Source organism: Stenella coeruleoalba (genome assembly GCF_951394435.1).
Source record: "Stenella coeruleoalba genome assembly, chromosome: 11".
NCBI classification, from domain to species: domain Eukaryota; kingdom Metazoa; phylum Chordata; class Mammalia; order Artiodactyla; family Delphinidae; genus Stenella; species Stenella coeruleoalba.
The window spans coordinates 66,020,411-66,036,633 of NC_137157.1; the positions used below are offsets into that span (position 1 = coordinate 66,020,411).

Genomic DNA, 16,223 nt, shown 5'->3' on the forward strand with positions numbered 1-16,223 from the left:
AGCCTAAGTGTATTTGTTGGGGTAGATTTTCTTCTAATTCTCCATTACTCTGTTTTCAGTCGGTTTTCTCCTATATGCTGAAATGTGTTTTCTTGTGCTTCTCCCTCCCTGAACAAAATGTTTTCATTATTGTTTGCTTCCAGTACATATGTGTGTCTTCATATCTGCAGGCATATAGTCACTCTGTCGAAATGTTTTATGTTCTAGATAAATTATACTCACATCTGGGGCCCTCTGTAATAAGTACTTCTTTACTTTGCTAGTCTCCTTTCTTCTGTACCCAAGTTAAATAAGGGAGCAGCCAGGTGAAAATGGAATGAAATAGGACTAATTTTCATAATTCCCTCTCCAGAAAAGTTTGATGGAAAACCGATTACCTGACTGCTCGACCTGAAGCATCTTAAGGGTAAGAAGCCTTGTAAATATTTGTATACTTATTAAAAACTAAATGACACTCTTAGGTACCACCTAGGAGGTTGTGGTTGGAGCTTCACTTAAACATGACCTCTTCTTTTTTGCTGGAGTTGCCATATGTTACGGCATTTAGTGTTTTATTTCCTATATCTATATAAAGTAGAAAATAGGATACAAAAATCCTAGGGCTATTTACTTTGTGAGTCCTAGATTTTGTGTCTTGCTTCAACATTTTTATTTCCAGATAAACAGGAATCTTGATAAATATTATCAATGTAGAATAAAGAACTTATTTATCTGTGTAAGTTCCTTTTGAAGAACTATTTGACAATTTAAATTTTGTAAACATTTTACTCATATTCTTTCTATATGTGGATATTCTTTGAGTTACAGGAGTTTTTAAAATTTGTTCACTTGTTAATAATGAAAATCTGAGTCATACAGATTTATCAGTATTAATCCTGTGATATACGTAAAATCCGTTTGGGGTGGGGAGGTATTCATGTGTTTGTGCATGTGTGTGTGTTGTTGAGTACTTTGTGCTAGTCTGAACACTTTAAATGGATTATGAGATTATGTAATTTGATTTTCATAATGACTGAAATGGTTAACTGTTTTATCTCCATTTTATAGATGAGGAAACAGGCTTAAAGAAGTCATACTACTAGTAAGTGTCAGACTAGTTAATGTTTGAACCCAGGCAGTTTTTTTCTAAAACCAGTGCTAAAGGGACATTCCTATCTATACTGAAGAGTGCTGGTATTAAAGCTCCAGGCGAAGGATATTCTAAACAAAAAAGTGTCAAAATAGCCCACTTGAAGCAAACAGGTCTACTTGCAATGTGTGGTAAGAGTGTTATATGGTGGAAATCAGGTAGGAAAAAAAATTAGAGGGACCATTCTGCAAGGGATTTAAAAATTAACAGTGACATATTAGAAGCAGGAGGGAGTTGATTATGTAGCAAAGAAGTTGGAAAGGAAATAACTATTAAGCTGAAGGAGGTAATTGCCTTAACCTTACTCTGAAGCGAACAAGTGGAAGCGCTAGGGCAAATATCCATGATAGTTTAAGCCAGATTGATAAAATAAATGTAGATAAATCAACAAAATCACATAGCCTTCAGGGCATTTTTAAAGAAACTCAAGGACACCATTGCAGAACCATTGACTCAGATGTGTAATGAGAAGCTGTTGTGCCATAGTACAGGTTGAATACAAATGTAAATAGATGCCTCTACTTAGGAAAGCTTGAGGGGCCCTCTGCAGTGAAAGTCTGAGCCACATCTCCAAACTAGGCAGCCTTCTATAGTCTTTAATAGGGTTGGCAAACGTTTTCTGAAAAGGGCCAGATCGTAATTATTTTAGGCTTTGCCAAGTATACAGTTTCTGTAGTAACTATTCAGCTTTGCCATTGTAGTGCAAAAGCAGCCATAGGCAATATATAAAGGAATGAGCATGGCTGTTCTTCAACAAAACTTTATTTACAGAAACAGCCAGTTTTTTGACCGCTGGCCTATAATAATGGATCGAATTCCACCCCCCACCCCCACTGCCACCCCGACATCACTAACAAATAGCCTTGCTTATGGTTTCTTAAAGGGAAAATAAAAATAACATTCTTAGAGGGAGTATCAAATTTTTGAGTAGTTAATTGGCAGGCACTTAATGGTTTTAAGACTGGGATTGGGATGGAAAATGTGCATTAATAGTAATGGTTAACATTTGAATGCTTTTTATTGCTGGACAGTGTCATAAGCACAGGTATGCTGATGACAAAAATTACAATTTTTTTTTTTTTTTTAAAATTCTCAGGTAGCTAGGATAATGGGGTAAGATGGTGTGGTATGAATTTCCCCAAATGAAGAATTACACTCAATTATAGATCATACAGGGGCATAGTATGATTCTAAAATCAGCTAAGTTTGGAAGTTGGCTTTACTGTACATATGAATCTTGCACAAATCTTGATAAAGTGCAGATTCTTATTCACTAGTCTAGGTTGGTGCCTGAGGTATCTTTGTAGCAAGTTCCCAAGTGATATTGATACTGTCCTGAGTAAATACCAAGTGGAATAGTAACCTGTGACTATCGGAATATTTTTAGAAGTATTCTATCTCAGCAATTCCATCATTCTAGTTACTCAAATCAAAATACTGTGGAATAATCCTGGAATCTTGCTCTAACACATATGCCGCATTTAGTCTGTCAGCACATCCTGATGGCTGTATTTTGAAAACTGCTGGAATCTGAGCACTTTTCATCAACCTTGCTATTACTTTAGTACAAGCCACTGTCATCTCCCCCTCTAGATTATTGCAGTAGTCTGCTTGCTGGCCTCTGCTTTTCCCTTTGCTGCCTCCTCTGCCTTAAACCCCTTACTGGCTTATCACACTCAAAGAAGCCAATGTATTTACCTTAGCCTATAAGTTGTTACCTGATACCTGAAGAATAGCACCAGAACTAAAACAAATGTTAATGTAGGCTGAGTGGGAAGTTTTCCTTTTGTTCTTGACATTCTATCTACTTTTATTAAGGTAGACTGTGATTGAATTAACGTTTTAAAAGTAACTCTAGTCCTGACTCAAATTTCCAATTTTTAACCCACTAAAACCTTTAAATTATTCTTGTATGTGTTAGTTTCTTATTTTCTGCTTGGGTTTTGAATCAAAGTATGGGCCTTTGCATTTCTCCTTATTTAATCTAATACAGAATTTTCCTAGGCAGTACATACCTTTAATGTAGAAACTCACATGTGTACGTTATTTAACAAACTAATAGAAAAACTACCTCATGTACACATGGAAGAATCATAACTGATGAAATTGGGGATTTCTTGTGCCTAGATATTACAAAATATATTTGAATACTTCATTGCAATCACTCGTCTTGCATCAATTCAAGAAAGAATTCTAAGAGTTGATTTAAAAAATAATTTTACTTCATAAATTTGTTCCCCTCGACTAACAAATTAATTTCCTTTCCTCTGTTTCTCATTTTGTCTCTTGTAATCACCATTTTCCTAGTCCCCTAGGCCAAAATGATCTTTTACTCCTTCCTTTGTATTTATTTAGTCGCCAAATGTCAGAAATTCTTCAGCTCTTCAAAATTTGTTTCTTTTTTATTCACTTCATAGCCAATTACTCTAGCTATGCAAACATCTCTGCTTCCAGCCTCTCCCCTCTATAATCCATTCTGTGCTTTGCAGGCAGATCATTCTTTTAAAAGATTCATTTACATTGCTTATATTCATGTCAGTCTTCCTCAGAAGAATCTATAGGATTGACTCTAAACCTCTCAGTCAATCATTAGAGATCTGTCTATAATCTAGCCCTACTTGATTTATATTGCTCTGCTTATTACTCTCATTACCCTCACTGTAATCTTTCAGATGAACTTCTTGGCGTACATGCCCATTCCTTCTCAGTATATACACACAGTTGCTCTTTCACCCACTGACTTTTTTTTTTTTTTTAACATCTTTATTGGAGTATACTTGCTTTACAATGCAGTGTTAGTTTCTGCTTTATAACAAAGTGAATCAGTTATACATATACATATGTTCCCCATATCTCTTCCCTCTTGCGTCTCCCTCCCTCCCACCCTCCCTATCCCACCCCTCTAGGTGGTCACAAAGCACCGAGCTGATCTCCCTGTGCTATGAGGCTGCTTCCCACTAGCTATCTATTTTGTATTTGGTAGTGTATATATGTCCATGCCACTCTCTCACTTTGTCCCAGCTTACCCTTCCCCCTGCCCCTATCCTCAAGTCCATTCACTAGTAAGTCTGTGTCTTTATTCCCGTCTTGCCCCTAGGTTCTTCATGACCATTTTTGTTTGTTTGTTTTTTAGATTCCATATATATGTGTTAGCATACGGTATTTGTTTTTCTCTTTCTGACTGACTTCACTCTGTATGACAGACTCTAGGTCCATCCACCTCACTGCAAATAACTCAATTTCGTTTCTTTTTATGGCTGAGTAATATTCCATTGTATATATGTGCCACATCTTCTTTATCCATTCATTTGTTTGTGGACACTTAGGTTGCTTCCATGTCCTGGCTGTTGTAAATAGAGCTGCAATGAACATTGTGGTACATGACTCTTTTTGAATTATGGTTTTCTCAGGGTATATGCCCAGTAGTGGGATTGCTGGGTCGTATGGTAGTTCTATTTTTAGTTTTTTAGGGAACCTCCATACTGTTCTCCATAGTGGCTATATCAATTTACATTTCCACCAACAGTGCAAGAGGGTTCCCTTTTCTCCACACCCTCTCCAGCATTTATTGTTTGTAGATTTTTTGATGATGGCCATTCTGACCGGTGTGAGATGATATCTTGGGGGTTTGATTTGCATTTCTCTAATGATTAATGATGTTGAGCATTCTTTCTTTTTTTTTTTTTTTTTTTGCTGTACGTGGGCCTCTCACTGTTGTGGCCTCTCCCGTTGCGGAGCACAGGCTCCGGATGCGCAGGCTCAGCGGCCATGGCCCACAGGCCCAGCCGCTTGGCGGCATGTGGGATCTTCCCGGACCGGGTCACGAACCCGTGTCCCCTGCATTGGCAGGCGGACTCTCAACCACTGCGCCATCAGGGAAGCCTGAGCATTCTTTCATTGGTTTGTTGGCAATCTGTATATCTTCTTTGGAGAAATGTCTATTTAGGTCTTCTGCCCATTTTTGGATTGGGTTGTTTGTTTTTTGATATTGAGCTGCTTGTAAATTTTGGAGATAAATCCTTTGTCTGTTGCTTCATTTGCAAATATCTTCTCCCATTCTGAGGGCTGTCTTTTCGTCTTGTTTATGTTTTCCTTTGCTGTGCAAAAGCTTTGACGTTTCATTAGGTCCCATTTGTTTATTTTTGTTTTTATTTCCATTTCTCTAGGAGGTGGATCAAAAAAGTTCTTGCTGTGATTTATGTCATAGAGTGTTCTGCCTGTGTTTTCCTGTAAGAGTTTGATAGTGTCTGGCCTTACATTTAGGTCTTTAATCCATTTTGAGTTTATTTTTGTGTATGGTGTTAGGGAGTGTTCTAGTTTCATTCTATTACATGTAGCTGTCCAGTTTTCCCAGCACCACTTATTGAAGAGGCTGTCCTTTCTCCACTGTAACTTCCTGCCTCCTTTATCAAAGATAAGGTGACCATATGTGCGTGGGTTTATCTCTGGGCTTTCTATCCTGTTTCATTGATCTATATTTTTGTTTTTGTGCCAGTACCATACTGTCTTGACTACTGTAGCTTTGTAGTGTAGTCTGAAGCCAGGGAGCCTGATTCCTCCAGCTCCATTTTTCTTTCTCAAGATTGCTTTGGCTGTTCCAGGTCTTTTGTGTTTCCATACAAATTGTGAAATGTTTTGTTCTAGTTCTGTGAAAAATGCCAGTGGTAGTTTGATAGGGATTGCATTGAATCTGTAGATTGCTTTGGGTAGTAGAGTCATTTACACAATGTTGATTCTTCCAATCCAAGAACATGGTATATCTCTCCATCTGTTTGTATCATCTTTAATTTCATCAGTCTCTTATGATTTTCTGCATATAGGTATTTTGTCTCCTTAGATAGGTTTATTCCTAGATATTTTATTCTTTTTGTTGCAGTGGTAAATGAGAGTGTTTTCTTAATTTCACTTTCAGATTTTTCATCACTCGTGTATAGGAATGCAACAGATTTCCGTGCATTAATTTTGTATCTTGCTGCTTTACCAAATTCATTGATTAGCTCTAGTAGTTTTCTGGTAGCATCTTTAGGATTCTCTATGTATAGTATCATGTTATCTGCAAACAGTTGACAGTTTTACTTCTTCTTTTCCAATTTGGATTCCTTCTATTTCTTTTTCTTCTTGATTGCTGTGACTAAAAAACTTCCAAAACTATGTTGATTAATAGTGGTGAGAGTGGGCAACCTTGTCTTGTTCCTGATCTTAGTGGAAATGGTTTCAGTTTTTCACCATTGAGAATGATGTTGGCTGTGGGTTTGTCGTATATGGCCTTTATTATGTTGAGGTAAGTTCCCTCCATGCCTCCTTGCTGGAGAATTTTTGTCATAAATGGGTGTTGAATTTTGTCGAAAGCTTTCTCTGCATCTATTGAGATGATCATATGGTTTTTCTCCCTCAATTTGTTAATATGGTTTATCACATTGATTGATTTGCATATCTTGAAGAATCCTTGCATTCCTGGAATAAACCCCACTTGATCATGGTGTATGATCCTTTTAATGTGCCGTTGGATTCTGTTTGCTAGTATTTTGTTGAGGATTTTTGCATCTATGTTCATCAGTGATATTGGCCTGCAGTTTTCTTTCTTTGTGACATCCTTGTCTGGTTTTGGTATCAGGGTGATGGTGGCCTCGTAGAATGAATTTGGGAGTGTTCCTCCCTCTGCTATGTTTTGGAAGAGTTTGAGAAGGATAGGTGTTAGCTCTTCCCTAAATGTTTGATAGAATTTGCCTGTGAAGCCATCTGGTCCTGGGTTTTTGTTTGTTGGAAGATTTTTTTTTTTTTTTTTTTTTGCGTTACACGGGCCTCTCACTGTTGTGGCCTTTCCCATTGCCGGGCACAGGCTCCGGACCTGCAGGCTCAGCGGCCATGGCTTACGGGCCCAGCCGCTCTGCGGCATGTTGGGATGTTCCCGGACTGGGGCACGAACCCGTGTCCCCTGCATCGGCAGGCGGACTCTCAACCACTGCGCCACCAGGGAAGCCCTGTTGGAAGATTTTTTATCACAGTTTCAATTTCGGTGCTTGTGATTGGTCTGTTCATATTTTCTGTTTCTTCCTGGTTCAGTCTCGGAAGGTTGTGCGTTTCTAAGAATGTGTCCATTTCTTCCAGGTTGTCCATTTTATTGGCATAGAGTTGCTTTTAGTAATCTCTCATGATCCTTTGTATTTCTGTAGTGTCAGTTGTTATACCCACTGACTCTTATTTGTCAGATTGGCCTAGCTAAATTCCTTTTTATTCCTTCATACTGTTTTGCTCCTTAAATGTGTTAAGCTCCTTAACATATGTAACCTGTCAACTTCAATGAAAACTTCAGTCCAAATGGATCTCTTTTCTCTAAGCTCTGATTGTATTTATGTTTGTACCAAAAAATTTATCATTAGTCTTTGTTGTTTAATACTTATATAAGGCTTCTCTTTTCAGCAAGACAGTGCTTGGTGGCAAGGAGTATAAAAGCGTACTGGATTATCCAAAAAATTTACTGGCTTGGTTTGTATTGTGTTCTTTTATGTGTAAAATAATTTCTTACAGTTTGGGGTTTTTTTTAATATGTATATTATTGGGACAAGGCAAACATTAAAATTCTCTATTATAATTCATCCTATAGGAAACCCTTTTTCAAGGAGAAATGAAGAAGAAAACTCTATATACCCTAAATGTGGGAGATCAGGACTATGAAGATATGGAAGGTAACTTAATTTTTATAAAGCTTGTGTGTTGAAGGCAAAAGTTAGTGTTTCCATACTGTTTGTTAATAAGGAGTTTTTTGTATTTACATATTTTTTTGGTTCTTAAACTGTGAAATAAGCTGCCTAAATAAGAAGTGCACACCTTTTTTTCCCCGTCTTCCCTTGTCTTATTTTTGATCAGTCAGTTTTTAGTTCATTGAGCTCTGCTCTTTTTCTTCTTAAGTTTTGCTCCCTACTGATATAGGAATGACATTTTTCTGTTTGTTTTTATTATTACTGTCCTTGGTTTTTTCTCCATTCCCTTCTTCCTGAAAAAAATCTCAAGTTCCTTTAGTGAAAGTCTGTTGGTGGTAAACTTAAGTTTTTGTATTTATTTTATCCTCTTCAAAACTATTGAAAGATATACAATTCTGGATTGATAATTTTTTTTTTGGTCTCTTAGCACTTTGAAGATATTATTTAGCTATTTTCTAGTTTTCTTACTAGCTGTCAAGGAATGTCTTTTCAACCTAATTGTCATTCCCTTGTAGATGATCTGTCTTTTCCCTCTTTTTGCTTTTAAGATCTTGTTTTCATCTTTGATATTGTACAGTTTTGCTACTTTGTTTCTAAACATGGATTATTTTTATTACTCCTGTTTAGTATACCTTGTGTGTCCTTTATCTGTTGGATCATGTTTTTGTTTTATCATTTCCCAGCCATTACTGCTTCAACTATTGCCTGCCCTTTAGTCTCTTCTTCTGAACTTCAATTAATATGTTAGACTTTGTTCTGACCTCATTTCCCAACCTCTGTTTTTATATCTCCTTGTCTGTCTCTTACAGTCTAGGTAGTTTCTTCAGTTCTTCCAGTTCACAAATATTTTTTCTTCTGGGTCTAATTGCTGTTCAGTTATTTTATGTAGTATTTGAAAGTTCTGATATTTGAAGCCAGTGGACATCTAAATAAATTTATAATAAATAAATATAATACATAAATAAAAATAAATCTAAACTCATTCTTGTTTCTGCTGATTCTTACTCAAGGCAACGTATTTTCTTCTGTTTGGTAAAGTTTGATTATGAGCTCATATTTGATCCGTTTAATCTGTGGAATCCTGAGGGCCTAAATTAGGGATGCTTTCCTTCAGAGGATTTGTATGTATTTGCTTTTTTCTGAACCCATGCTGGGACCACTTTAACCCCATTTGAGGGTCTTGGCTTAAAACTGGAATCTCCTAGGATCAGTTTCCCTACATGGATTGGTCCTAAGGTTAGTCTCCAGTTCTGAACACTAGTATGGACATGTGTTTCCAGGGCAATGTCAGCTTTTCCATTTGCTTGGCATATACTGGTCACATTTCAGCTGACCATTTCTGTATTTTTGTTTTGTTTTATGTTGAATCTTGGAGTTTCTTTTACTTTTGAGCCAGCACTGCTTACTTCTTGTGTGTTGGTTACATTGCTGGTAGGTGTTTAAATTAGTACAAACCCTAAGGGGTGTAATTTGGCAGTATCTATTCATAATACAAATGTATGTACACGTTGGTCTAACAATTCCATTTTTAAGAATTTATCCTGTAGATACACTATTAAAAATGGGAAATGAAAAGTTTTTCATTGCAGCATTGTTTGTAATAGCCCAAGTTTGAAAACAGGTGAATGTCCCATCCATAGGTTGAAACAACAAAAAACACAGACTGCTGTGTATAGTGTTCTAGCATTTGTGTGAAGAAGGAGGTTTGAAAGAATATATATTAGGATTTGCTTGTCTGTGCATTCTATCTTGTCTCTGGAAGAACACAAAACAAACAACAGTTGTTACTTGTTGCATTGGGTGGAACTAGATGGATGGGAGTAGATTTGCTTGGGAAATTTGTCACTATAACCTTTTTTTACTTTTAAATATTTGAACTATATGATTATTACCTATTTTAAAATTAATTCATGAAAAATTCTTTTCACTCCTCCCTTAAATTATAAATCAGTAAATGTTGGGGTTATTGTGCTCAAGGAGTTTGTTTCTTATAGTGTATCTAAGATCTAATTACTTTGTAGAAGGAGGGCCTTTTAGAGTATCTAGTCCATCGTATTACCACAAACATAAGTCATTTGGTCTGGAGAAATTGAAAGCATATATCGTTGCTTTACTTTATAGGTGAAGAAAACAAAGATAATACTGCTACCATTGGTCTGTTGTACAGTGAAGCTGATAGATGTCCAATATGTCTCAGTTGCCTGTTAGAGAAGGAAATTGGTTTTCCAGAAAGCTGTAATCATGTCTTCTGCTTGACCTGTATTCTTAAATGGGCAGAGGTGAGTCTAAGTATTAAATATTATTGTATTTTAGTTCCCTAGCATGATTTCATTCCACCTAGTCTAAAGACTTGATACTGCCTTTCATAAATTATTTCACAGTAATGTGTTTTCCTCCACTTAGGACAAACATCTGTATTGCTCAAATTTTGTTAGTATATTCCCTTCTAAATTTTTTATATTCAGCTTTTTGTTCTTTTATGATTAAAAAATTTTAAATGCATACCATTAAAAAAAACGGGATAATGGATTAAGTATTTTTTTCTGGTAGAAATGTAGTAATTCATCTTCAGTGTACTTGACCCTCTTGTGATTATATTTACTACTAATAATAACACCTTCTCTCTGCTTTGTGTTTTATATTTTTCAGAGAATTTTTACATAGATTATTAAATTTCTTCCTTATATCAGCCTGTGGGATAACCAGAACAGATATATCAGTGTCTTTCCATTTTACAGATGTGGAAACTTGGATTTTGTGTTCTATAACTTGGCCAAGGTCTCATAGCTTAAGAGACAGAAATAAATTTACAACTGCATTTTCTAGTTCCTGTGTTTCATTTATTTTGAACTAATTTCAAAGTTAGAGATATTATTGAGGTTCTTCATAGATAGTTAATGATTAAGAAACAGGAAAATTTGGGACTTTTAATGTATTATGTTGATTCATTTTGGGTCAAGTAGATCACAGTACTGTATATTGAATATTCATTATGAGCCTCATTGTTAGAAATTGTGAAATAAAAATTTATCATACTGCTCATGCTATATTTTCTGAGTTAGTAATTTGTCAGTGTGTAAAAATTAGTAAAGGAGATAAATCTTAAAAATGTTTTTAACATCAGCTGCATTCAAATTCTTTGTTGTCCTTATGCACATTGGAATTAATTGTCTATTATATAACTGGGGTTTTCAGAGTTCCGTGTCTAACTTATATTTCATCAGTAGTATGAAAAAGAGAACATAACTGTGTACTGACTCTATGGTCAAGTTCTGGGAGGGGGAAGAAAAAGATTTGTTATACCAATTGAGTTAATAATAGTATACTTGGAAACAGTTCTAAATAGATAAAAGTCTAAACTGGTTTTTGGCAAGAAAGGACTAAGGATAGGTGAAAATGTATTCTGGGAAAAAATATTTTGAGTTTAATTTAATTATTTCATATAATTGTAAATCTCTGTGTGTTTGCAGGAGCATTGACTAATGAAATAAGAATGCATATTTTTCTCTGCCACCCACCTAATGATTTCATCTGTGTTGAATTTAGTGCACCATGGTTTGCTTTGTGATTAGATATCTTAAAACTAGAGGAGATTTTGCTTCCAATAGAGAATTACTGGATGGCTAGAAGGCTTCAATTCAGTGCTTTTTGTGAGATTGCATTCAGTGACCACATAATTGGGGGTTCAACAACCATGATTTGAGTATGTGTTTTTCTCTAAGGATTAGAATGTATAAAATAGGCTTGATTCATCATCCTTCATTACACTACATGCATCTTTGATACAACCATTAGCTTTATCATGGTGTACAAGTTCAGGTGTCTCTAGGGTAAGTATCTAGAAGTGATTGTAGACTGTGTACATATTCAACTCCACTAGATAGTGCTAAACTTGTCCATGTTTTTAACTATTGTTGAATATTTTTAAGTTAAAAATACTTGCTAACATACATAGTTTTGCAGTCAGCACTTTTCTTGCATGTAATATTTTTCTTCTTTTGTGTTACCCCTTTGGATATAAACATTTTGTTGAAGCCAAATTGCTTCTAAAAGAAAATACTTATCGACTGTACTGCCATAAATTGTGATGGGCAGTGGGGGAGTTGAGGTATTGTTTAAACAAAACTAGTTAACCTTGAAAGCAGAGAATAAACAGAATATTCTGAATTATTTCATTGTCCCTAGTGGGGATAGCAGACATCAGTTAAATAAACCATTAAGTTGAGCAGTAACAAGAACACAATCTACTAATAAAATGTTCATTATAGGGCCTCCCTGGTGGCGCAGTGGTTGAGGGTCCGCCTGCCGATGCAGGGGACACGGGTTCGTGCCGCAGTCCGGTAAGATGCCACATGGCGCGGAGCGGCTGGGCCCGTGAGCCATGGCCGCTGAGCCTGCGCGTCCGGAGCCTGTGCTCCGCAACGTGAGAGGCCCGCGTACCGCAAAAAAAAAAAAAAAAAAAAAGTTGATTATAATTAATAAATGATTACTGGTTAACAAAATCACTTCAAAATTTTCAGTTTGAATCTTTTATTGGTATGATAAAAATTAGATATATTTTGAAGTGTATCAGTGCTTTGACAAATAGAAGCAGATTTCATATTCACTAGTGTTTTTATTCATGGCCATTAGTTATTAAGATCTCTCTTCTCATTTTCCTCAGCCTCCTTCTGTTTTGAAAAAGAGGCATGTAGTTTACTTTGGATTTCAGGATTAGGAAAGATCATTTGTATTCAGACTCTGCTAACTGGCCCGGCCTTGTGCTAAGGCTTTCTTTTATATTCTTTCATTTAAATTACTATGTTAATGTTTATTTGAAATTCAAGGCATCGATCCTGAACTCTTAAGTTGTTTCTAAATATTTCAAGAGCCTGAAATTAAAATAATTTTTAAAAATTGATCCATAGTTTTAAATTTTACTAATGTTCACTTTTAGTAGGGAGTTAGAAATCAAAAGTGAAATTTACAGTGGTTGGAAATCTACATAATAAGAAAAAAGTACAGAATGTATTCAGGATCACCTTCCTAGTCTTATGTGTCTTTCAGAAATTCTGTTGAGCTATCTGAGATTTATTCTCAAGGTTTATTAAAATTTGATTCAGAATAGGTATCAAGAACCAAGAAGGACTCATTTATTTACTTTCACCTTAATATTTTAATCATTGAAGAAATTCTCCATAAGAAACAAGTAAAGTTAAAGTATTTAATTATATTTATTTTGGACACATTCCTGAAATTTCTCATGCTCTTAAAATATCTATATCCAGAGTCACAATCAGTTTCAATCTCTTCAAGTTCTAAAATTTTGGTTCTTTGGTTATTTAAAACAAAAGCCATTTAAGGACTAATTAAGTAACTGAATTTAGTCTCTAGATATTCATAGAATCTACTTACCTAGGGCAGAAAGATTCAGAATAATGGAAGCTGGTGGTCTTCATGGCCCATAGCCTAATTTCCTCCCATTAGGGACACTAGAACAAATTGAAATTAAACATGTCCATTCTGTGTTTAGTTTCAAGAAATTCACAGATGGTAAGCCTGCTGGTTTATAAAATAAAAATGATGATGTAGAAATAAAATATTGATCTAAACAAAGACACAGTAATTGACACTTAGGAAAGTTGAAGTTCTTGTTAATTTAAATCATCAGTATTAGAACTGAGAATCTGGAACTAAAGGCCTTTAACCTGTTGAAATATGTATAGAACCAATACACTAAAGTTTATCAGCCACTTAGAAAGTTAATTATTTTATCCATACTGTGAGGAAAAATACAGTCTAAACATTTTGAGGGCATTTAGTTTACACATAAGTTTAATCTTGATTGTCTGAGTTTGCACATTTTAAAGTAGATAATTAGAAAAGTGAAGGCTAGGGAAGTTTGACACATGGCCATAGCATTGACAGCCAATCATAATTATGATCCTCAATAGACAATAGGGTAACCTACACACACACTAAGAAAATAAGATTTAGGATTTGGCAGGTTGCCAAGAAGTGGTTACAGTTTTGACCCTTAAAAGGGTTAAAGTTTGAGGACTTGGAGACATTTCATGTTTGAAGTGGTTAAGAGTTTTTACTCTATTTAAAGGAACATGCAATATATGTGATTAGGAGGTTTTTGATATTCACTGGGATTCTTTTCTCTTTTAAGTAATGTAAATATTTCCCTTATTTTTAAAGTAATTTTTTTAATGTGATTAACTTTCCTACTATAAGCAAATTATCCTCCCTCAACTTATTTCTCTCAGTCCTCCATTTATATCAAATGCTGACAGCTTCAGTTTGAGAAAGTAAGGTTAATGAAATCAAAATTGCACAGTTGGCAAAGGTATGTTTTCTCTCATGAGACTAGAAATGAAGAGAGTCTTACTGTGGTGATGTACAGTTCTTGAAGAAGTCAGACAACAGTGTTCAATGCAGACAGGTGAGGAGTATGTTTTTGGATTAATAGTACATACCAAAAAAAATCAAAATGTGACCCGTTGACTTATATCTTGACTACTGATATGTTTTATATACAGATGTTCCCTTATGCAGTGAGTAGAAACTTATACATCATTCTAGTGATTAGATTATTGTTTGGTAACATAATTCAGCAAAGTTTTATTGCCTGGATTTTCCCAACAGTTTTTCCTAAGATGTAAATTTTTTCTTTATTCCTGTACTAAACCAAACCTCTCTGTTATGTACTTCTTTGTGAACAATAATGTAAGCATATCTGTGGGGCACTACTGTTAGTCCTTATCTTTATAATCTATAAAGCGTTGTCAAATACATTAATTAATTTAATTATTACAACTTGTGTGATAGGTGATTCAGAGCTGTCTATCTTCATCCTTAAAGTAGATTAGAGAGGTTCTAGTTCTGACTAGTTCTGACTCCTCCAGAACTTGAATTTGTGACTAATTATTCCAAATTCCTAGTTGTTTTCACTCTGTATTGATCCTTTGGTAAAACCTTTGGTAGAGCAAAGAATATTTTTATATTGTGAATGCTCATTACCTAAAGCATATGTAATAGGTTTTCATTTAATATTCTGTTTTTACCAGTTGGGTAAATTAATGTGTATTTCTGTATAGTCTAATTTTAAATGTCAGAATTTGTAGAGTGATTTATACAGATAGTTTATGGGATTTTCTGTTTTTATGCTAGAAAATGAAAGTCTTAACTATTAAATGTCAAAAGAAAAGAAAGGTTAAAAGTAATTCTACCCAACTGTTGTAATTTATTTTTAAGAATATGAAAGAGTTCCTTTTGAGTAGTTGGATAAAAAGTTTTCTTGCTGTTAATTTTATTACTGACAGCCATTTGCCCTGTAGGGATACATTCCTGAAAGCTGTCTTGAAAGAACTGGTTAAATGTGATAGGACTGTCTTGAAAGAACTGGTTAAATGTGATAGTGTACATGTAGGCCGACTACAGGTGAGCACTTCTTTAGAGGTGCAGACTAGGTATCTTGGGACCATCAAGAAGAAAGGATAGGTCCTAGTGAATGGCTTTAAAATAAGCAGCAACCTCTAATGGTATGCATTCCTAAATCATCTTTATTTGATTTTGAACTGCAGTTTTATATAATGTGCTCTATTTATTAGTAAGAGAGATAAATGTTCTAGAGATTCCCATGAACAGACAAACCTACCTAAAACATAGGTACTGAGATTTAGTCTTTAAGCACTTACCTTTAACACTTGCTTCTCTCTCTCTAGGAGGGGCTATCGGTAGGCAGCCTTTGTGATTGAGGATAGAGCAGCAGCAGGAAGCAAGAAATATTAGAAATCAAGAATCCTGAATTCCCAAATAAGGAAGGTTTCCTGTTCTTACATTTAAATATGGGTTTATCTGAGCTGGGAATTTACAACGCTTCAGAATACTAGGGTATGTTTTACTGAACTCATTAGGAAGATTATTTTTTTCTATCGAAATTGCCTCCTTAACTGATATAACCTCAGTAGAGAGCATTCACAGTAAAATGAATGCTCTGTTTTTTAATACACATTACATTGTAAAGTAGTGATCAAATTATGTTAATTTTGTAGCTGTATCACAAAGTTGAATGATGATATTGGATTACTTTGACTATGAAACTAATTAAATTAGATACTTGAAAAATTATTGAAATAAAAGTCATTGTCAATTTAAATAGGTGAATAATTGAAGGGTATTTTTGTTGTATATAAGAACTCAAAATGGTGAATAACCAAAGGGTATTTATTTTTGTTGTATACAAGGAAAATAAAATTTGGGATAATTTTCTTTAAAACTAAAAATATATTTTAAAGAAGAATTAAGTATATTAGCTAAAATTTTTCAACATTAGTTTTAAATGTGAATTTTTTAAACCACACAACTTAAAAACTAAATTAGTTATTTTAGTGACACAAACTCTGGAA

At 34.9% G+C, this 16,223-nt stretch overlaps 1 protein-coding gene across 8 annotated transcripts in view; it reads left to right on the forward strand.

Moving 5' to 3' along the window:
- The window catches only part of SCAF11 (SR-related CTD associated factor 11), a 73,373-nt gene that overhangs the window by 21,989 nt on the left and 35,161 nt on the right, over positions 1–16,223 (forward strand). For 5 of the 8 annotated variants that reach the window (XM_079938577.1, XM_079938580.1, XM_079938582.1 and 2 more), the window contains exons 2-4: positions 353–406; positions 7,734–7,815; positions 9,952–10,109. In XM_079938577.1, the coding sequence (XP_079794703.1) occupies positions 7,755–7,815; positions 9,952–10,109 (219 nt within the window). In that variant the 5' untranslated portion in view covers positions 353–406; positions 7,734–7,754. Of the gene's footprint in view, positions 1–352; positions 407–1,047; positions 1,082–7,733; positions 7,816–9,951; positions 10,110–10,893; positions 15,709–16,223 lie in introns of those variants that run through there. The other 3 variants (XM_079938578.1, XM_079938579.1, XM_079938584.1) reach the window with 3 other exon arrangements.